General features: G+C 38.5%; 1 protein-coding gene across 2 annotated transcripts in view; it reads right to left on the reverse strand.

The window, feature by feature from the left end:
• Positions 1-7,076: 7,076 nt before the first annotated feature.
• The window catches only part of LOC101547126 (UDP-glucuronosyltransferase 2B31-like), a 29,985-nt gene continuing 12,927 nt past the window's right edge, over positions 7,077-24,134 (reverse strand). The window contains exons 3-6 of one of the 2 annotated variants that reach the window (XM_055139672.1): positions 13,346-13,477; positions 10,905-10,992; positions 9,359-9,578; positions 7,077-7,943 (exon numbers count right to left, since the gene is read on the reverse strand). In XM_055139672.1, the coding sequence (XP_054995647.1) occupies positions 7,664-7,943; positions 9,359-9,578; positions 10,905-10,992; positions 13,346-13,477 (720 nt within the window). In that variant the 3' untranslated portion in view covers positions 7,077-7,663. The remainder of the gene's footprint in view (positions 7,944-9,358; positions 9,579-10,904; positions 10,993-13,345; positions 13,478-24,134) is intronic. The other variant, XM_055139673.1, reaches the window with a different exon arrangement.

Here is a 24,134-nt window from a genome sequence, read left to right on the forward strand (position 1 = left end):
AGTGGACACAAGGACCAGGAAGATTTCTCCATAGCTGGAAGCCTGCCTCAAGAGAGTACAGAGAGAGAACAGATGGAATAAAGAAGGGATCACTAAGCAGATGATGATTGGAGGAATCGGTCGGGATGGGAGATGTGTGCTGAAAGTAGATAAAGGACTACACATGATGACCTCTCAGTATCTGTATTGCAAACCCTAAATCCAAAAAGTAGAGAAAGAATATGGAAGAAATTGTCTGCCGTGAAGTCAGGGAGAGGGTAGGAATGGGGGTTATACTGGGGATATTGGTTGTGGGGCATGTTCACTGGTGGAGGGATGGGTGTTTGATCATTGTATGATTGTACTCAAACATGAAAGTTTGTAACTGTATCTCACAGTGATTCAATAAAATAATAATAAAAAAGAAGATATTTTGTTCTCAGCCCTGCCTGCCTGTCATTGTCATGAAGATTTCTCTATTATTTATTGCCCTCCGTCTACCTGGCTGCCCCACCTTTCCTTCAGTCTCTTCCCAACTTCTGAGGCTCCTTATCCAGGCTCTGTTGGACCATCCAGCAAATCACCATTCGATACTCTCTCGTGTAGTCCTAAGGTCCCTCCTCAAAATCTAATCTCTGCCTCATCAGTAACCCTTATTGTCCTGTCACACATAAATAATAAACAATGTCCCATCCTCATGGAACTCAATTCCAATTCTGGAACCCTGCACCTTTTGCTATAAAATATTCATCTCTTGTATATGGAGATTTTGACTGCATTCCAGTACCATGACCCCTTCCTGTGTTCAGTTTAGCCTAGGGCCAAACTGACTCTTCTAGACAAAAATCCCAGCTATTTTATCAGTGAGTTTTTGGCTTTCTCCATTGCCTTGATTCTGTCTTGAGGAACATCTATATTCTCTTTTTATATTCTCTTTTTAAACAACTTTTTTGCCCCCAGGGAGAAAAGTTGTCCTATTTGATCTCGGGCCAGAGCTGGGCAGATGAGGCACACAGCTATAACCTCACAGTGGCCCTGACTGTTGTTGTCAGGCAACTCTGGCCAGTGACCTGGGCCTGAAGTATCTAATGGGAAGATGCAGAAGACAGAGAAGAGATCACATGATAATCTTTCTTTGCAGGGCATGAAAGAGGCACTACTTAAGCCAGTTCAAGTTCCCTTTTTTTGTGCTCTTCCTACTCTTATTTTTAAATTAATTTTATTTATTAATTTTTAATTGAATCACTCTTTGATAGACTCTTAGAAAATTGTTCATGATTATGTTACAGTCATATAGTGTTCCGATAGTTATCTCTCCACCAATGCACATTTTCCAGCACTACTGTCCTCAGTTTCCATCCCATCACCCTTCACCTCACTCCCAGGAACTTCTCTCTCTCTCCCTCTTTTCCTCTCTCTCTCTCCCTCTCTCTCTTCTCTTCTTGTTTCCCGCTTTCACTATCCCTTTTCTCCCAGCCCACCTCTTTCTCTCAATCAAATTTGGGCATTGTGGTTTGCAATACAAATACTGAAAGGTTGTCCTGTATATCCCCTTACCTACTTTTAACACTCAGTTCTTGTCTATTGTTACATTTCTGATTATTGTTAACATACTGATCCCATCTCTATCTTCCCTACCCTCCATCCCACACACACTTGTGGGAGATTCTAACCATTGACCAGTCCTTCCAGCCCTTGAATTTCCTGTCCTTGGATATTAGTTTTCTATTACATAATTTTTTAATATACCACAAATGAATGCAGTCATACTATATCTGTCCCTCCCCTTCTGACTCATTTCACTCAACCTGACACTATTCATGTCCATACATTTATAAGCAAATTTCATGACTTCATTATATCTAACTTCTGTGTAGTATTCCACTGTGTAGATGTACCATAGTTTCTTTATCCAGTCATCTGTCTCAGACACTCAGGTTGTTTCCAGATTCTAGCCATTGTGAATAGTGTTGCAATAAATCCAGGAGCAGGAGTGCACATGGTGTTTCTGCTGTATGTTTTTGAACCTCCAGGGTATATTCCCAGAAGTGGTATTGCTTTATCAAATGGGAGCTCAGTTTTTAGTTTTTTGAGGAAGGCACCTTGTTTTCCAAGAAACCTGGATCAGTTTATTCAGTTCTAGGCTATTGTTTAAGGTCCTTCTCCTGTGGCTGAAGGTATGAGGCAATATACCAAATTAGACCTTGGTAGCAAGGAAGACCAACTATTCTGGCAATTCACTTCACAAGTCAACATTCACCAGAGATTAGACAATGGTTATAAATCCTAGACCAGGAACCAAAAACCCCTTTCCCTCTCTTATGGGACACTTCTTGCAAGGTGTTCATTAACAGATACAAAAAAAGCTAGTAAGGAAAAAGAAAACGAAGAAAAGGAATGAAGACAACAATAACAACAACAAGAAAGAGGATGAGTTAAGCACTGGGCTCAATTTATGTCAGCAGTTGTTGTCCCTTGTCCCTTTCAGACACAAGTCCAAAGGCACCAGCACCATCAGTTTGTCACCAAGGCATGTGAGGCCTATGTGTTTCCATTGTGTGCTACACACTTTCAAAAATATTGCACATATTGCCAGATGCTTGTCCCCACTGCAAACAAACAGGGAATTGGAAAGGGGACATCTCCCTTGCCAGCAATGCTTTGGGAACTTTGTCCAACTCTGCCCCATGTTTAACTAACTACCTGCATTCTGGCAACAAATAGGAACTAATGTTCCCAATTACTGGGTCACATGAATGCACTTTTGATTTCCATTCTGAAAGGGCATACACACTGCACAGGTGCTTGTGTTTGCATTGCTACAATGGAAACTTGCCATAAGTCACAAGAGCCAATATAAATTTATTGTTTGAAATAAATACTAGAGATCAACATTTTCTTTCTTTTTTTTGCTTTTTGTGTGACACCCAGTGATGCTCAGGGGTTACTCCTGGCTTTGCACTCAGGAATTACTCCTGGCGGTGCTTGGGGGACCATATGGGATTCCAGGTATCAAACCTGGTTCGGCCATGTGCAAGGCAAATGCCCTACCCGCTGTGGTATCGCTCCGGCCCCCTGGAGATCAACATTTTCTTACCGCCAAAGTTATCTGCCTTCTAATTTCACCTGCATTTCTCCTATCCTAACTGGCTTCTATTGACTACTGCAGGATTTATGAATATTTAATGACTTGGTGGTACCTAAGACAGTATGGTCCCCAACCCATACACTCTCTCTTATTTTTTTTATTTTTATTAGTGAATCACCGTGAGATACAGTTACAAATTTATGAACTTTCATGTTTTCACTTCAGTCATACAGTGAATATTTACATTCCTCCATCAGTGCCTATTCTCCTTCACCAATGTTCCCAGTATCCCTACCACCACCCCTGCCCCAACCTCCATCACCCCACCCTGCCTCTGTGGCAGTACATTCCCTTTTGTTTTCTCTCCTGTTGGATGTAGTAGTTTGCAATAGAGGTATTGAGTGGCCTATAAACTACTTTTGGCACACAGCTTTCAACCCGAGTGGGTCCTCCCAACATTCTCTTCTAGTCCATACACTCTCTTACACCAAGTTTCTCCAACTGTTCTCTGAATTTTCAGCCTTAGACCTAAAAAAGATTTTCTTCTTCATTCCCTTATACTTTGATTCAGAATCTCTATATGTATTTGCTTTTGAATGGGAAGTTAAAGCAGTTAACCTGGACAGTGATTCCTCTAGAAATTCAAGACTGACCCCACCAGTTTGGCCAATTCTTGGGAATATTTTTTTCTCTTTACAATTTAAAGACTCAGAACTCTTTCAATAGATGACCTATTGATTGCAGCCATTCTAAAGAATTGTTGGACCAAAATGCTGAAAAATTCCTCCAACCATTACCACTGTGGTTATGAGGCTTCTCAAAGGTATAGCCAAAATTTTTGTTTAAGTAGTAAAATTTTTAGGTCTATTCTCACTTCAAGATCTAGAAGCCTCTTCAATAAAATAAAATCATCCTTAACAAGGCAATTTCTGAAACCTGACAATAATTTAGATCTTTTGTGGGCATCACATGGATATCTCAATTTAGATTGATAGCCTGAGCTCTTTAGGGTGGGGAAACAGTTTCTTTGACTTTAAAGGGTTCTTTGACTTCTGCTCCAGCTTTAGCTTTCTAATCTGAACAATCATCTATCCTTACATGGGCATGAGGGAGAATGGGTCTTTTTGGGAGTTCCCAATCAAACACTGGGGACTTATAGACCTATCTTTTATAGGTCTATAACAGAGCTATAAAATAATCTGATGTCACTGCTTCCCCAAGCAATCTACAAGCCCTGGTTTTAGTAGATTTGGGTGAATGAAGCTCAATTATTGACTCTTGGGCAACTTCTGACAAAGCACTCTTCACATTATGTCACAGAAATAACTCTATTCCAGAGCTTTGTTCTTGCTATCCCTGGACTCTGCTCTCAGTGTTCACCCATGTCCAACTCTTAACCCAATAATCTTACTCCCTGAAACAACACAAAAAATAAACAGTCTGAATTCTGCATTCTGAGCAGAGAAACCCAGAGAAGCAGCAGGCTAACAGTAGCTGCTTCAGGGTAAAATAAACCCAAAAGATAGAAGGCAAAGATACCTCTTCTGCCAAGGGAGTGCCTTTATGCCTCTTCTGGGTGAAGACAAAAAAGACTCAATTAAAATTTTCTAGTTAGAGAAAACAGGATTATCCCTTCCCTTTGCATATGACTTCTATGCAAATAGTTTATCTTCAGTTGATTGCTTGAACTTTTAGCAGGAGTCTCTCAGAAGGCCCCACTCTGGGACATGAATTCTTGAATGCTTTACTGGCAATCTAGTGCCTTTGAGACAGCCTGGCTCAAGCAAACACAGCATTTGTTGGATACAGGCCCTCTTTGGAGGACCAGGGCAAATGAAAATTCTTCAGAAATAGAATCAAATTAACCCAAGTTAGTGGGAGGACAGCATATTAATAGTCAAGCTGTGACTATCTGGTATAGCATGGTCAGACATTTTTTAAAGGTCAATCAGCTTGTGATGGCAAATGCTCCGTAGCAGCCCAATCTCTGAGGGAAATATGCACATTGTGACCAGATACATTCACTCAAGAGTGAACGGGTGAAGGGATGGCTGTTTGAGCATTGTATAACTGAGACATAAACCTGAAACTTTTGTAACTTTCCACAAGGTGATTCAATAAAAAAATAAAATTAAAAAAAAATGTGCACGAAACTAGACTTAGTTGCCACTACTGACTTACATTACAGCAGAAATGGAAGAAGTGGGGGATTTCCCCTGCATTCAGAACAGTGATGAAAGCTCAGCAAAGACTTGAAGGATGCAAGAGACTAGTGTTCTCCCTTATGTAAAAACCAAATTGACAATTTGATTCAAGATTTTCACTGTATTGAGAAAAACAACAGATGAGTCCTTCAAAAAGGAAAGAGAAAAAAATGGTAAGAGATAAAAAATAATTAAAAGAGAATGTATATGCAAATCCTTGATCTTAAATGGAATTGAGGTGCTAGTCAAAGTATCTAAATAATTGGACAACCTTCACCCCCAAATAAGTTACTTCATCAAAAAAAAGGGCAATTGACCAGAAAATGTAATTTGTCCAAAGAAAACATGCAGATGCTCTCATAACAAATAGAAGAAAGTTAAAAAAATTCAAACATTTATTATTATGGAAATGAAAATAAGAACTGCAATGACATCCAACAAAAAATTACTTATAACACAAAGACTTAAGCAGGGTTGGTGAGGATAAAAGGAAAAATACATACCAGAATATGGTTGGTGATTATAAAAATTAACTTAGCCTCTGTGGAAAACAGTTTGGTGTTTCCTGAAGAAAATAGCAATTACATTTTAGCCCATCAATACTACTATTTCCTTAATTCCTGCACTAACATATGCCTCAGAGACCTGGGCCCTACACAAACTGGATGAGAACACTATTTGGTCTCCCAAAGAGGAATGGAAAGAGCTATGCTTGGAGTATCACGTTTCACTCAAGTGAGAGAAGGAATCCGGAGTTCCAACCTCTGTTGACAACCCAGAATCAGGGACACTGTCTCTTTAGCCAAGGCATTGAAAATTTGATAGGCCGGACAAATAATGCGTTTTAGAGATGACTGCTGGACTAGAGCTGTTACTGACTGGATTCCGAGGGACATCAAAAGACTGCGTGGCTGCCCACCAACGAGATGGTCAGACTTCTTCGTCAAAACCCTGAATGAACTATTTGAGGCTCTTCATGTTCCTGGAGCGAGAAGATACAATTGGGCTACTCTAGTACGAGACAGGGATGGATGGAGATGTTACTGGCCCCCACTCCAGCAAATCGAAGATCAACTAGATGACAAGTGATGACAAGTGACAAGTGATTTCCTTAATAGAGTACCACTTTTATACTGGAGTTGTATGGAAAAGACCTGTGACAAACCTTATAACTAAACATCATTTTGGCTCAATGCTATTTTATACATTAAAAAAAATAGAATCAATGCATTTCAATATCTAAGCATATATTTTATTTTCACTTATTGTCTGCTGTTTCTTTTTTCTTAAAATTACATTTTTCTGACCTCAAATAGAGGGAAATAGTTTGAAAGCAAATTTTATTTTCAACTTTATCACATTATTTTTCTCAGTTCTAATGGCAAGCACAGAAGCAGTAAATATGATAAATTCCTCCAAATTTTATGTGTTTCTTCATTTGCCTGATCAGCTACAAAAATCCTGCAGTTGTCAGTAGATATCACCACAAGATGCAGTTCTTATGGGGAAATACTTAGTATTTTCTGGGCTTCTACTTCTTCCTTCATGTGCTCCTTTTCTTTTACATCACTTTGGACTCTCTTTTTTATGGTAAGTAACCTTATCTCTATTTTTTTTAATTTATTTTATTGAATCACCATTTGGAAAGTTATAAAGTTCTCAGGCTTATGTCTCAGTTATACAATGCTCAAACACCCATCCTTTCACCAGTGCCCATATTCCACCACCAAAAAAAACCCCCGTATACCTCCCAACTCCCATCCCCCAATCCCCCCACCCCTGCCTGCATAACTGATAAATTTCACTTCATTTTCTCTTTACCTTGATTATATTCCATATTTCAACACAAAACTCATAATTACTGTTGGAGTTTCAACACAGAACTCACTATTCTTGTTGGTATTTACCCCTCCTTGCCCTACTGACAAGGAAGCATTTGATAATTAGTTTTTCACTGATGAGAATAAAGAGATATAAAGTTAAGCGGCCGCTACTGTATTTTAGTAATTAAGTCCAGGGAGATTTATGTTGGAAATTGCGTCATTTCCTTTCCTGGGGAAGATTGGAAGAAGGACATAGTTCACAGTCTAGAGACATGGCTGCAAGCACTTGCTGGGACCAGAAGTAATGTAGCTGGCCTCTGGATCTTGGTCGTTCAGGAGTAAAGCGGCCTTGCAAAAGCATGGCACCCAGGTCGATCTCAGCGGAGTGCTAGCCGGTATCAGCCCCGGCCCAAGACTGCCCAAGTGTCTCGCGGTGAAAGCAAATTTTGACATGACAACTTAACATGAGAGTAATTTTGTCACCAGTGAAAACCTGCACCCTCTTCTCTCTGAAACAAACCGAAGGGGTCCTCTCTGTGAGAGAGAGCAGCTTAGGGCATCATATGAAACTAGTGCCTCTTTTCCTTCTTCCCTGCTTTAGATAACAGCCGGCAACAGCACAGGCAGCATTTGGTGATGAGCCACAGGGCAGCTGCCACGCAGGCCAGCAGGAAGCCGATCACGTCCAGAGAGTGGTACTGGAGCAGGGTGAGGCCGTGGGAGGCGGGCCGCAGGTGTTTGGCTCCTTTGTGGCGCATGACGAACTCGATCCAGAAGGCCGCCCTGTCCAGAGGCTTCACTGGCTGATCTCGTTGAATTGCCCTTAGTTTCATCGCATTCTCCTTATATCTAAGGAAGAGCCCCAAAGGGCACATTGAGAGAAGTGAAATACCCCAGTAAATTGTTTACCCAAAGGAAAACAATTTGAACTGTCATATATATGAATCAAAGTAAAATTGTTGGCTTACAAATGCAATACATTTGGGGCATCTTCACTCATAGTAGAATTAATTTGGTATTCTAGAGTTCAAAAAATTATAAATAAAATGGAGTATAAATGTAATATCAAGTCTATTAGAGGAAATTGTATTCAAAATTATTGGAGCTAAGTATGTCATTTGTGGAAATGAATTTTTATATTAATGCTCGTACATCACTTATAGATGAACTGTTTGTACATGGGTGAGAGGACTCATTGTTTTGTCACCAGTGAAAAGAAACCTACACCCAATTTCTCTGTGAAATAAATAATCTTCACCATACCTACTGTTTAGTTTGTTTAACTTTTTTTTTTTGGGGGGGTGTTTGTTCACACCCAGTGATGCTTAAGCCGTCCATCTGGCTCTGCACTCAGGGATCAGGCTTCCTCAAGAAAGCATATGGGTGGGAAGTACCAAACCCAGGTAGACAACATGCAGAGCAAGCACCTTACTACTGTACTATTTCTTAGTCCAGAGACACTACTTTTCAGCAATGCATAATAATCACATGAATGAAAAATTAAAGTATTATATTAAGTGAAAAAATTTTTTACATAAGATTATATATTTTGTATAACATGCACATAATAAAATAATTTATAGAAACCGAGTATAGATTAATGCCTGACTATTGTGGAAGTGGAAAGGGGTGTTTTCAACTGTAATATTTTCGAGGGCTTTTGAAAATATCCAAAACTTAGGTCAGAGTGATAATTTCATCTCTCTGTAACATAGTATGAATACATTATTGTATGTATTTAGTTGGATACTATGTAAATTATTTCTCTGTTGAAAGCTTTCAATATAATAATAATTGAAGCTATTTCTTAAGACAAAGTAGTATTAAAAGCTTCAAAATTTTGACTCTGGCTTAAAGTAATATTTGCTGCTATGCCAAAAACAGTAAAATAAGTCTCATGATGAAGACGTTACTAGTGCCCGCTCAAGCATATCAAAGAGCAATGGGATGACAGTGATACAGACAGTGATACTTTATGTTCTTAGTTTTTACTTCTTTGGTTTTTGCAATAGTTGTAAAACTGACCTCTTACAATTACCTAAGGGATCTTTATATATGTTCACAGAGCAAATTGTTGCAATAATCACTTACCTCAAATTCAATGGGGCTAAAATGCAAGCTTTTCATAAATGTTTGAGGAAAATAGCTCACTTATTATGGGATTATTCATATTTCTTAATTAATCTCTGAAACTAATGTAAGACATACAACTGAGAAAATTACCCATGTATAAATATTCTCTATTAAAATGTTGTGATACTCACGAAGGATCATTGATGACTGTCTTCAATGCATTGAGCAAATCTGAGCTTGACATTGTTTCAAAGTCCACCCTGACAGCTGCCCCCTTGGCCTGCATATGAGCGATGTTATCGGGCTGATCCCCAAACAGGGGAATGCCCACCATAGGCACCCCGTGGTAAATTGCCTCATAGATGCCGTTGGTCCCACCATGAGTGATGAAAGCTTTGGTTTTGGGATGACCTACAATTGAGTGAATTTTAGGAAACAATCATGATTCTGGGTAATGAAATGAAAGGATAAAACAAGACAATGAAATGTATTTTTCAGATCTCAGAGCTGGAATATTTTAGTTTGCTAGATAAAGAAATGAAGAACGCCTAATTACTTTCAGTTACCAAATAAAACCAAGTTTTTCAGGTGAACAAATAAAATGAAAAAAAGTGTGTTTTTTAAGTTTTTTTTTCCACACAGGGTGGTTCTCAGGGCTTACTCCTGGCTGTTCGCTCAGGGATCCCCCCCGCCACTGCTCAGAAGATCATATCAGTGCTGTGGATTGAACCCAAGTGCGTTGTGACTGCTGTGTTATTCTCCAGCTCCTATGTAAATTATTAATCTTGTTTTAATGTTTTTGCCTGATCAAGAAGTAAGGAAATGAAAACTTAGTGGGTATAAAAATATTCTCAGACATAAACCATGACTTAGGAGAAAGGCCTGGCAGGATTAAAAATTAGGGAATTGGACAGAAATTGGAGAGCAAATATGCCTCTAAATCCTATTCATTGTTCACAAGAGCCTATTTTCAGGTGTTGTGAGAATAATAAAATATCATAGTTCTGCCTTATAGACTCAGAGTAATTTCACTATATAAAAACTACAGATTACTTTACTTTGCTTAACTGATGAGATTGGTCATGGTCAAGACATGAATAGTCATGCACATGGCATGAATAGGCAGTTTGTCATTACTTTGGTGTATCTTTAAATAATTTTGTTATCTAATGTGCAAGAAGGGTACAAACTAATTTGTACACGCTTAGGTAAAGAACATTTTCTAATACCATCTTTCAATGTGGTTTTATATGTACTTTAAAAAAAAATTAATTTAATTCTGGGTCTCCTGATGCTTGGCTAGGTAGCAAGGGCCTGAAGCTTCTGCGCTTTGTAAGGATGCGGCAGTACTGGGATCAAAGTTTCTTTCAGGGCTTCATTCAACAGGGTCTCGTGCTCATGTGATGTCAGGACCAAACACAGACGCTTTGTGCTTTTCTTTTAGTCATTAATTTTTCTATGAAAATATTTAGAGCATGTGTTTTATTTAGGTTTCTAAATATATGCAAAACTACATAATGGGCAACTATGTGTTGGAGTTATGACATAGTATTAGTGATAACTAAATTTCCACTGAGTTCTTTGAAAATAATAGCAAGAGCCTATATAATAAAAAAGCATATAATAAGTAAACATATACTATTATTATTAGCTAATAAATTCATAATAATTTTGTTTCCTTGTGAATTGACGATCTGGAATTACTTTTATATCAATATTTATGTTTCAGAAACTTACCAAGAAGGTCATTCTGGGGGATCCACTTATATAGCCTAGTATTTGCCCCTAAAGTATCTGGTGTCTTGCTATCAAATCTCCAAATAACCTGTGAATATTAAGAAAATGTGTTAACCTTTGGTTCACTTTGAGTGTATTTTGTACATGGTATAGAAGAGAGGTTGAATTTCATTCTTATGTGTTTCTTCAGTTTTCCCCAAACCATTTACCAATGCTATTACCTTTATCTATTGCATAATACAGGCATTTAATTGTAAAAAAAAAAAGAAAGAAAATGTGTTAATCTACTAGTGAAATGTCAAAATTACAGTATGTTTAAATGCTAAACCTACAAGAGATTCTGTACCTTTCTTCTATAGAGAACACTTACATAGGATAATTTTACAGTGCATAGGGCTTTTAACTTGCATACAATGAACAATGAGGTTCAATGAGGTTCAATCATCAGCATCCCTTATGCCCCCCTTTCCGCCCCCCCATATACTGCTGGGGGTGATCCCTGAGAACAGAACTAGGAATAGTCCCTGAGCATCACTGGGTGTGCCCTGCTCCCCAAAATAAAACATTGTGGTATAATATATATGGATTCGCTATGTGCTTATATTTGTATTAAAAATGTGCATATAATAACGGTGTTTTTCACAGAGCCATTTAACAGATGGTATTATCAATAATATACTTTGTAATTCAATTTAGAGAATGTTTGAAATTAGTAAGAACTACCTATTTATTATTAGGTATTTATTAAAATTATCTCTCAATATCAGATAAGACAACTATTTTCCCACAGGTTTACAGAAATAAATTTACTTAAATATACCTTCTGATATACTGTTTTATTGGAAATTTATATCGTATGATTTTAAATAGCTGGTCCGTACTATAAATTAATTAAATAAATAATAATTTTTATAAAATAATTTTTGTTTATAAAATGCACTGCCTGTTTGCTTGCTCACTACAGGTAATGTATAAGAAAAAATCTCTGGGAAGTAATATTTTTTATGAGTCCAGAATATTGTTACAGATTGTATGACAAAAGCTTTATCATGAACAACATTGTAACTGTGTATCTATGTTCAAAAAAACTTTAAAAAATACATCGTTATATATTTTGTCCTTGGACATTCTCATAGGAAAGGGGAAGAATTGGCAACAAATAATGGAATAAACAGAGAAACAATCCAGAATTGTCACCACTTCATTCCACTTATCATTATAGCAGCCACTTACCGTTATAGGATAAACATAATCAATTAAATAGGTATTAGATCAAATACGTATAGCCAAAGACCTTTATGTACATTACCAACAGATTCTTATTTGGGAAATTACCCAGAAATTCTAAAAATCTGAATTATAGTAAACAAATGAAAGACCTTTGCTTATACTGTGCATGATGAGGTGATTTTATATCCTTTTCAAATATAAACACAGATGCAAGCAAGAATATAAGATAATAGACTAAAAAAAGTAGATGTTGCAGCTGGAATGATAGTACTGTAGCCAGGGCACTTACTTGCATGCAACTGACCTGTGTTCAACCCCTGGCACCACAGATAATCCTCCAAGCCTCTCCAGGAGTGATCCCTGAGTGTGAGAGCCTGGAATAAGCCCTGAGCACCACTGGGTGTGGCCCCCAACCCAAATGAATAAATGAATAAATAAATAAATAAATTTTAAAAGGTTTGTGGTGTGGAGTACATCTTCAGTTTTCGCAGAGTGGGCATAATTTTATTGACTTTTTTCTATACTCCTCTCTTACCTTCATTTCTAAACAATTATAGCTATCTTGAGATTTGAAAGAAGCTATGTAATGCTGATTCTTTTCTCTTTTTTTGGCTTTATGGGTCACACCTGGCAAGGCACAGGGGTTACTCCTGGCTCTGCACTCAGGAATCACCCCTGGTGGTGCTCAGAGGACCATATGGGATGCTGGGAATCGAAACCATTCATCCGCATGCAAGGCAACTGCCCTACCTGCTGTACTATTGTTCCAGCCCTTGTAATGCTGATTCTTGTATTCATAAATTGTACACTTGTGTTTCAAAGCCCTACTTATCAATCCTTGATTAATGCTATGTTTCTGATAACATCTGCCGTGCTTTATCCTGTCATATTTTCTGCTAAAACGTACAAATGACAGGGAAGAATTTGCCATTTCTGTTCCTATCCCAAAATGTTACTATAATAACCATTCACCTAACTTTACCCATAAAATATATCTCAATGTTAATGTCAAGTAATTATGGTTTAAAGGTACTATCTGTAAAACTTTAGCAAGTGTCATATACATTTTTGTTAGAATTGATTAAGATATATAAGATAAATCAGACTTACCACAATTGAGCATTCATGTATTGTTTTTATATAGATCTATACAGATTTAGCAGACACATTGTTAATTCTTTGTTACACATTGTGTGTTACTATTACCTAACCTTTTGTGGAATCTGGGCAAGAGCTGATGCAATCACATTGGCTCTCTCCTCGGGCATGTTACTGACCATTGACCCCAGAGTAAACACCACAACACCATTTTCTCCAGAGCTCTGGACAAACTCCTCCATGTCCTGTAATGCAAGAATTTGTCCCATTATTGAAGGACAGCATAATATCAAACAATGTCAAAAGAATTGATACAATACTAGTATAAGGAGAGAACATCAAGTATTTTAGAAATTGTTCGTGACCTTTAAAAAATATGGTGGAATACTCAAGACATGAAATTTGCCAGCTTAGAAATTCCCCCTTTTTTCGGTAGTTGAGAAAAGATGGTAGAAATTGTGTTTGCGTTTGTGTGTTTGGTATACTTATTCCTCCACCATCATTGTTTACCCCCATCACTGTCCTAGAGTCACATTTACTCAGCTCCACTCCTTTTCCCTCTTCTACCACCAACTGGTCATCTCAATTCTGTTTCATAGTCCAAATATTTGTTGTAAATACATACTTTCCATGCTTTTTATTCACTTCTTTGTATGCCACATATATGAAGTCATCAGTTTTTGTTCTTTCTTTGAATAAGTTTGCTTAACATAACCCTCTCTAGCTCCATCTACCGTGTAACAAAAGATTTCACCTATTCTAATAGCTGAGAAGTGCTTCATTATGCTTATAAACCCCAACTTCTTTGTCCATTTATCCTTCAATGGACATGGCTTGTTTTCATATTTTGACTACTTTAAGTAGAGGGGCCATGGATATTAGTGTGCATACTTTTTGAATAAACTTTTCATGTTCTTGCAGTATACGTTAAGAAATTAAAATCAAGAGATCCTATAAGAAAATAAGTTTAAGTTTTTTTCCCTACAAAGGTTTAATTCTGTTTCCCATAGAGACCGAATAAGACATTTGTACGTTGCCATTCTAAAGAAGCAATTAGAAAGTGTTGGTATTATTTATATTTCCACAGTTATGTAAATAACCTCCAGGCCTCTTCTTATTAATACAACTGGAATCCAAACCATAACAATTTCCATTTATCTATCATCATTCCATGTTAATGACCATTCTACTTTTTGTTTGTAAGTTTTGATATCTAGATTCCTCATAAGAGATTTTTATTTTTGTCACCTGAATTTGGACCTCAATATTCATCCACAATAAGAATGTTTTAGGATGTATTCCCTTTCTAATTCTCATAGACATATTATTGTACATGTGTATAATTTGTTGTTTTGTCTGTTTAGGATAAATGGTTTGCTTCCCCTTTTTGAAACTTGTTCATAAAAATGCAAAGAAGTTAGGTGTTCAAATATCTCACTGAGATTCTTATTTTAATTTTCTGGATGCATAACAAAATATTGCTAGACTATATAATGATTTTATTTGAAATTTATTTGGCATGATATCAATTTTGTTTTTATTTTTATGAATTAATTGTTATAATCAATGTATTAGAAATAATGGGAAGTTGAAGGGAGCAGATGAACTTAGATAATATTCTGAGACTGTTTATACTTTTATAATTGTTATTATAGATTTTGGGCAGAGGAACACAGTAGGAACAAATTTCATTTATAGTCATATTTTCTCATCATTATGCCAAATCATTTATGTTAATTCATGCATTGTAGGCAGGGATGATATCTTTTTATGCACTGCTATTCAGTGTCACACTAAAGTAAGCACATTAAAAGCAATTGTCAATACAAATGATTTGGCAAAATTATAATTTCATACTGACAATGTTGTTCACTGAAATTTTATATGGTTGACATGATAATCTGTGTGAACCTAGAAACCTATACCAATAATTAAACTCAGATATCTTTGTAAAAAATAATAGCTGATCCACAGCATAAGAACCTTTAGAAAAATTCAAAAAAACACCAGAAAGAAAAATGTGTTATTTATATGCCCTAGAAATAAGCTCTTTATAAAATGTGTTTTTGTGCTGCTGTTTATTATGTTTTATAATAAAATATACATATGCATGAATATTTAGAAAATTTCATGCCTTAATGTCTTCATTCCATACAATTGCATAAATATTTTATAATGTGTATATAAATGTAAAGTGTTATAAATTCCTTTTGTTATTTCGAATAAACTCAATATTTGATGTTTTACATAACTCATAGTAATTTTTAATCTCTGATTATATTTGTCAATAAAATTCAATTTGTGGATATTATGAAATTAACATTCTAACCTTTTAAAGAATCAAGGCATAATTTGCCATATATCTTTTTACTTCCACAGGTAGCATACTTATTATGGGATAATCTAATAATTGAAAACAAAAAATACTTCAGAGAAAAACTATCTTAATACACTAAAACAAAGACTTAGTTACATTATTGACCTGGTATTAAGTCTTGTTTAAGAATATTAATAATGAAAACTACTATTAGAATTGTGTATTGTGATTATACAGATATTTATCTTTCCCTCCATTGTTAAAAGAAAAATCACTGGGGCTGGAGCATAGCACAGGGATAGGGCATTTGCCTTGCACAAAGCCAACCTGGGTTCGATTCCCTGCATTCTATACGGTCCCCTTAGCACCGCCAGGATCAATTCCTGAGTGCAGAGCCAGGACTAACCAGTGAGCATTGCCGGGTGTGACCTAAAAGTAAAAAAAGAAGAAAAATTACTTCCATTTTTTTCTTATGAAGTTGCAAAGTAGAACTTGTCTTGGCCCCAAAATTTCAGAAGGTCAGAAAATACCAAAAAAATGTTTGGAAGTTGCTGGCACAGCCCTAGGGGGACTGACAATTCAAACCTAAGATCACAACTTAAAAATAAACCCATCAGGGGAAGATTCATTAGGAACAAGTACCATATCGAGATTCTTAATGGAAATTACCATTTTCCCTTAACAAAGTCCTAGCAAAGGATTCTGATTTGTCCCACAAGCCCCAATCCAAGGAATCTTGAAGTGTCTATATAATACTACTGCTGTGGTATAACCCTGATTTAGGGTGTACTTTTCTAGGTTTTTGTGCTCTTGCAGACAGATTAGAATGGAAGGAGTGAAAAGCAAGAAACAGAATATAGAATTTCCTTAAAGGAAAAGGCGTCCTAATGGGATATCCTTGGATGCTAACTAGACTTTTCTTTTATAGGTTTTATTTGCTTTTCTGCCTTTTGTTTCCCCATATTTGGTTATGTCAGGGTGGCTGTTGATTAGTTCCTGGCCCTGGGTTTCCTTTGACCCTGTATTTCTCGCAGTTTTCAGAAGTGATAGTTCATAAGGCTTGATAACAGGATGTTAGGATGTATCAGAACATATGAGGAGAAGTATGGGTCCAGTTTTGAGCCTCTCCCCACACACAGACTGATTTGTTCCTCTCTAGTGTGTCCCAGTTTCCTGTTCCACTGTATAGCATATTTAGGTTCACTTGCACATTCCAACTTGGAGTGATTATTTTTTTTCCTTTATTATTGATCTTCCCTCTTTTTTGTAAGGATACTCTCCTTCGCTTTTTAAAAAATTTTTTTTTATTTTTCACATTTAAAATTTTTTATTTTAATTTTTTAATTAGTGAATCACCGTGAAGATACAGTTACAGATTTACACATATTAATGCTTGTGTTTCCGTCATACAATGCTCGAGAACCCATCCCTCCGCCAGTGCCCATTCTCCAACACCAAGGAACCCAGTATCCTTCCGCCCCCAATCCCATCTCCAACACCCCATCCCGTGTAGGGAGCCAGAGCACATGGAGCAAAGTTGGCGCCGACATCCGGCTGCCCTAGGTGATAAACGACCTCCAGAGCGCGGGCCCCGGCATCGCCCCACATGGGGTGATTGGAGGACAGCCAACTGGCGAGCAACACGTCAGAAGCGAGGGGTCTTCTCTATAAGAAGGATATCGCTCTGAGGGTCGGGGCCTTCCTCCCCCCACTGGTGTACTTGTGGAGATCTCCAATAAACTTGCTGCAGAAGGACCCTCAACCGGTGTCGTCTCTCTTTGCTGGCGAAGGGAAACCGCAACAAAGTGATTTACAACTGGTGCCGAAACCCGGGACGCCGGGTAAGTTTCATTCGCACCCTGGGGAAGGCCCCTTCGTTCCGAAGGGAGGGTTCAGAACTGCAGGACGGGGTGGCTCGGAGAGGCAGACTACGGCCTGAAATTTTAGAAAGGGTCCAGGATAGTCTGTCAGAAACCGAGCGGTCGGAAAGATTAAGCGCGCATGAAAGGGTACCCGAAACAAAGAAAAAAAGGACTGCCCGATAGAGGCAAGGGCGAGGGAAGGGGGAGGGGAGAGTTCTCACCCCCCTCACTCGCAACAAAGGAAAGGGGACCGCCCGGAGGGGGCGAGAATGAGGCAGGAGAGGCGGAGGCCGCACCTCCCCCCACAGTTTGCACAACTTGCTCTAGACCGGGTGGGCGGAGGAAAATCTATCCCTGGGGGGATATGGCTGCAGCCAGCCTGAAACCCAAAGAGAGCTCTTCCGAAGACTCCCTTTCGAGCTCTGAAGAAGAGCAAATTCTAGACCAGGAAGCGGCACGCTACAAAGCGGCACACCGCTACGAAGCGGCACGCCATCGCCCCCCCCCCCACCTCCGTAATCGAAACCGAAACAGCAGAACGCACTTACCGCGCCCCGTACCCTCGGCTCCCCCGCCCCCGCCATACGCACGGGGGGGGTGGGGGGGGACGGAAGGAGTCCATGCATCCCGAACATCTTTATTTTCTGCTGACCTGCATAAGCAGATGAGACTAGCCTTTCCTGTCTTTGAGGGAGATGGGAATGGAAGAGTTCATGCTCAGGTAGAATTCAATCAGATTAAAGAGTTGGCAGAAGCGGTCAGAAAATATGGGGCCAATGCCAATTATACCATTTCCCTACTTGAAAGACTGGCCCGGGATAGGATGACCCCCTGAGACTGGCAAGAATGGCCAAGGCCACTACGAGGGGTTAGAGTCCCCTTGGGAGAGGCCGAAGCGAAGCCCTGGAGAGTAGTTTTTGCTCGAGGACCATCCTGTCTTAGGTTTTTTTTTCTTCCCTAGGTTGTTGCTGGTACTAAAAAAAAAAACAAAAACAAACAAACAAAAAAAAAAACATGGGCCATGGGCAACTCAACTTCAATACCTAAATATTCCCCTCTGGGTTGCTTGTTAAATTAAAACATTTGGAAGAGCCTCCAGCTAGATAGTTTAAATAAGGAATATCTTGTTGACCTCTGTAACACCATATGGCTTGGATATAATCTAGAGCATGGGGAAAGATGGCCAGTGAATGGCAGTTTGCATTACCAGACCATTTTGCAGTCAGATCTTTTGCAGGTAACGAAAGAAGTAGGATTATCAAAGCAGAGAAGATTTAATATCAAGAATGAAGAAGTGTGTCACTAAGGTGGTTTATCCCCACATTTGATAAGAAGATACTAGCTCCCTGCCTCAGAAGTAATCTTGATCTTAAAATAGTAACATCTGGCAACCTTAAGTTTCAACAACTTGGTCATAGTTTTGCCGGCTTGTATCAACAAAAGCGCTTTCTTGACCCGTTTTTAACAAGCAGGAAACTGGCTGGTCAGACAGAGAAACGGGGAGCAATGTTCCCAATCGGCCGACAGGGCTCAATTTGCCCTGGGGACTGCTCTTTCCTTTCTCTGTCTATCAGTTTTTCTCCCTGCCGTTTTTGAAGGGTCAGATCGATCGATCAAATGTATACATGTGCACATGTAGTGGTGTTTTTGTTAGTAAGTTCATTGTCTGTCTGTCTGTCTGTCTGTCTCTATGTGGAACACTTGAACTTGAGTGTTGGAGTCAGAGTGAAAATCAGCAGTAAAAATTAGACCAGGGAAAGCAGGATCACTACCAGAGATCAAAGTGGTATGTAGTCAAGCAGTTTAAAGTGTTGAGGTGGTTTTTGGAACTTGTTAGACCAGGTTTAAACAAAGATTTCTTATCAGAATGTTGAGCCTACAGAGAATGCAAAATTCTCAATCTAGATTTCTTATTGGAAGAACATTAATGTTTATTAACAGTTGTGACTCTTCTGAAATTCGTAGTCTGTACTATCTAGGAAGAGCTGAGGAAGTAGCTCCTAAAACTAGCCTAAAACTAAAATGAAATAACAATTCAGAGGATGCAAGGCTTTATCTTACAAGCCTCAGCTAATTTTAATGAAGAATTTAGCTGTTTTTAAAGCAACAGAGGTATAGAAACCACCAAAATAGACAAAGTTTTCTTATGTTTCCATAAACATTGATGGTCTGAGTGTTTTTTTTTTTCTGTGCTAAAATCAAAGGTTGGTTTAAAAAAAAAATAAAGGGGGGTGGGGTGGAGGCTCTCTCTCTGTATTTGAAAGCATGTCTGTATGGTGGACTTGTTTAAAGTTAGAAAGCTCATGATTTGAACTAAGGTACGAGAACTATTGAACTTAAGTCAAAGAAGGTTTTACTGTGTTTCACAAAAATTGATGGTCCAGAGGTCTTATGCTAGAATACCAATGTATATATTTGTATCTGCACTGGATTAGAATTATTTGACCTAGAGAATCTTGTGAGTTGAAATAACTGATATATGAAAACAGGCTCAAAGAGTAATGCTTAGGTTTAAAATATTATTTTCTAGAGTTGCAATATTGGTTGAAAAACTTATCGTACCTGTGTTTTATTAGATCTCTGAGATTTCCGGTAACAAAACTTTTTAGAGCTACTTAGCTCAGGGTAATGAAGGGTTAATCTTAGATGTCAGTTTGAGAGATTTTTTTTTTTTTAAGATTTTCCCTGGGTCTACCCATCCCCCTGCTTTTCCAGCTCAGCAGGCTCTGCCTCAGTCGGACTGGATATGCAGACCCTCCCTCAACAATGAATTCTAATTACAGGTTTGCCCAGCAAATAAGACTTGCTAATCGGGTTCCTTAACTCTTCCAGGTGTCTGGTTCTTGCAACTTTGTGAATGAGAAAGGGTCTGGGAAAACAATTGATTCTTATGTTTGCATTAAAATCTGACAAACACACAAAAAAGAAATAGTGTGAAACCCCTTGTAGGAGGAAAAGTCTATGCTCATATTTTAACAGATAACACCTACTAATGTACTCTGGGTCCTGCTATGGCTTGGCTTCATCTGGAGTAAACTTCATTTTCCTGATAAAGACCCCAAACCACCTCAAACAGACCTCAGCTGGAAGTCACAAGGAAATCTGAGGAAGAAAGGACAGGCCGAATTGGCCTGAGGACTTAGTCTGGGTTTTACGGTACCAACCTTATCCTGAACCTAGAGAACTTTGTATGCAAGTGTGAGATCCTTAATGTTTTATGGTAATCTATGAGTGTTTTAATCTTTATATTTGTGTTTTCCTAGAAATCAGAATTCTAGGATGTCTCCTGGTTAATTTCTAATGTGAACTGAACCTTTGCCCAATGAATATGTTTTAAGAACTTTAGGTGTGAGCATCTTTAAAGTTTTTTTTTGAATATCTATAGAATTGACCTAATGCTTTTGAAATAGCACTGCAAGTAATTTTGTCATGTTAAATGAGATGATTGGTAACTAGTGTCCAAATTTGGGAGATTAGGTTGTACTAAGTTCAGTAAAATGAATATCTATAGAACTAACCTAATGCTTTTTTTTTTTTTATTAATAGTTTATTTTTAATTAGTGAGTCAACGTGAGGGTACAGTTACAGATTTATACATTTTTGTGCTCATGTTTCTCCCTTACAAAGTTTGATAACCCATCCCTTCACCAGTGCCCATTCTCCACCACCAGTAAACCCAACATCCCACCCCCCCTTCCCAGTCCCGTCTCCCCCCACCCCATCCTGCCACTATGGCAGGGAATTCCCTTTTGTTCTCTCTCTCTGGTTAGGTGTTGTTAACCTAATGCTTTTGAAATGGTACTGCAGAGTAGTTTTGTCATGTTAAATGAAATGATTGGTAACTATTGTCTAAATTGGGAGATTATGTTGTACTAAGTTCAGTAAAATAAAAGTTTAAACTTATGGGATGACTATAAGGAATATAGATGTATGTCTTAAGTCAGAAAGATAATGGATGCAGATATCATCAGTTGAAAAAAGGCAAGGAATCCTGTTAAAGTGAAGTTGATTTTGAAATGAGTTGAAGGAAAGTTACAGGACAGAATGAATATAGAGGAATGTGTAGAAGGTTTGAAGTTGTGTTTGAAGGAAAGAAATTGATCACTGTTTTAAGAAACTCTTTAAATCTCATGCGGAATTGTTCTAGTACTCCCAGTACAGTGCTTTTATTAATGGGAAGTCAAGGTTCTCAACATAGGATTGAATGGGTTAAATACGATGTTAAATTGTACACTTTTCCTCTACAGATTTTAGCTCCTTTGACTAGGACCTACAACAAATGGGTGTGTTGCATCTTACTGTGAGTAAAGTGAAATGTTTGCTTTTCTCTTCTTTTGTACCTTCAGTATGTTTTTGATGTTTCATGGCACTGTGTTGGTTTGCATAAATCCAGATAAAAGTCTTTCCTCTCTGTAATAGGGTCCACCCCTCATGCAGACAGGAAAATCAGTTATGGGACCCCAAAACCCTCTTCCAGGGAAACAGCAAGGGATTGGTCTAAATGACAGGAGCATGTATTTAACAGGTACTGTTTCAAGTACCCTACAAACCTCAGGGAGACCCTAGAGGCAGGCCGGCTCAAGGAAAGAATGGAAATCATCACTGCTATGGAGAATGAGGAATCCGGAAATCTATGTGACTGACATGGCCTGGCCTACTCTCAGCATCAAGAAAAACCCTGGAAACTAGGATCTCTCCCAGCCCTGAAGAAGGGAGGGGAGGGACTCCTTTCTGCCAGGATGCCTCTATGGCAAATGAGGCTCAAGGTCACCTCCAGTTCAACCTGAAGACCTGAAGCCATCCAGTTCATCGTGGGACATTTATGGCCAGGCCTGGGTAACTCTGACGTGCCACATAAGATTAATGCCGTTATTGGTATGCCTCCTGTCTTTAGCCAACCCCCAGGACTTCTCAGTAAATAATGGGGTACCCCAAATGGAGAGTTCTCCAATCTTGCTGTGTTTATGCAAAAGAACAAGTCAGATTTGTTAAGCCATCAGGCAAATTTTAAAATGAAGGTGGAGAGAAAACCATGTTTCTGTAACTTGCTTTTTAAAGAATCAGATTCAAATTCTACAGAGTGATCTAGTAAATGTATTCTAATCTTGATCTAAAAGGTATCCCTTTTGAGTAATTCAGGTACAATGTGTTTTGCTGACTGTAAAGTAAGCAGCCTAGTCTTTGGGACTCAATGTTGAGCATGCTGTCACTAGTCTGACCAGGGTATTGGAAGCCAGAGCTTTAGTGGGGGGAACCTCAGCTCAGAGTGCAGAATTAATTGCTTTCCCCCAACCTGTCAATTGGCTACAGTGCCAAGTGTGGACATCTAAATTGGTTCTAAGTATTCACTTTTAGTTCTATGAACACAGTCATTTGGAGAGAACTAGAATTTTAACAGCTCTTAATTCTCGTTCCATCATGGGATTAATACGCCATCCAGATAATACTCATCTAAAATACGCTGCAAAAGAGGGACAATAGGCATTGGAACAATGTTTTCAAAAGGAAATTGATAAAGGGTTACACTAAGCTTCCAACACAAGTGAAAGCCATCTTTCATGGGAAGGAACTCAGAACTGTGCTTTCTGTTTCATTAATGAATTGTGGGCCTCCTTTCCAAACACTTGTAACTTCAAGGAACTTGCTGAGGAAAGGATTGGCAGATTGACATGCAAATGATCAAACGCTCATATTCAAGATACAAATATCTACTGGTTCCAATTGATAGCTTTAGTGGATGGATAGCTTTTCCAGTCTGAGAAGTAGCTTGGTGTTTCTATGCCACTAAAAAAATCTGGACATAAGAAGTCATTTTCTATCAACCATGGGTGAAGCAGTTATTCCTTTTTCATTGTATTTATAATAGAAATGGGTATGGCATTACGTTGCTTTGATTTCTGTTGCTTTAACTCTTATGTTTTCTAAGACAGCAAACTATTTTGTCCTTACTAGGTCAGAAAGGACCTTCCACATCTCCAGGGTCTAATCATTTCAAAGTGCCATCCCTCAGTCTAATTGATCTGATCTTTTCTTTCAGATAACTTCAGGATCCCAACCAGTTCATTGCCTGGGGCCCACTAAAACTAAGGTAGCATGAGGTTTCACCCCTTACATAGGCAGAGTCTGCGCCCATCTGTCAGCATGAAGCAGCTTCAGAAGATGGATCACCGACCATTTTCCCCTTAAAGATTTAAGGTGGTGAAATCTCTAGGGGGGAATATGATGTAGGCAGGTAGATAGGAAAAGGCCCTTGGCAATGAAAATTGAGATTTAACAGAGTCTCTGGGAAGGAGGCTCTTAAGATGTGCAGATTCAAGAAAACAAAAGACCCGGAATCTCTTTTGGTCCTTGGGCATTCCAACGCCTAACTCAGTTTATTAAAGATCAGGTGAATGCCTTGACCTCACGCAAGGTGGAAGTGTACTATCACCGCCTGGTGCAAGCCTACCCAGGGGAAGACTCTGTATGATACTTGTACAATATTCTGTTCTGCACCTCCGTATAATACCGTGCCTTGTTTTTGATTGCGTATAATACCGTGCCTTGTTTTTGATTGAATCTTAGCAGAGTGTAAGCTGGCGTAGGTGATGATGCTTAGTCTTTTTAGATCGTTTAGTCCCAATGGTTGCTCAGCCTAGGTGGTCTGTCCCCCCGCCGGAGGCATCGCCGCTTTAAATCAAGCTGCTCCGTGTTTTTTTTTTTTTTTTTTTTATGCTGAGTGTA

This window comes from Sorex araneus, chromosome 5 (assembly GCF_027595985.1).
Source record: "Sorex araneus isolate mSorAra2 chromosome 5, mSorAra2.pri, whole genome shotgun sequence".
Taxonomy (NCBI): Eukaryota; Metazoa; Chordata; class Mammalia; order Eulipotyphla; family Soricidae; genus Sorex; species Sorex araneus.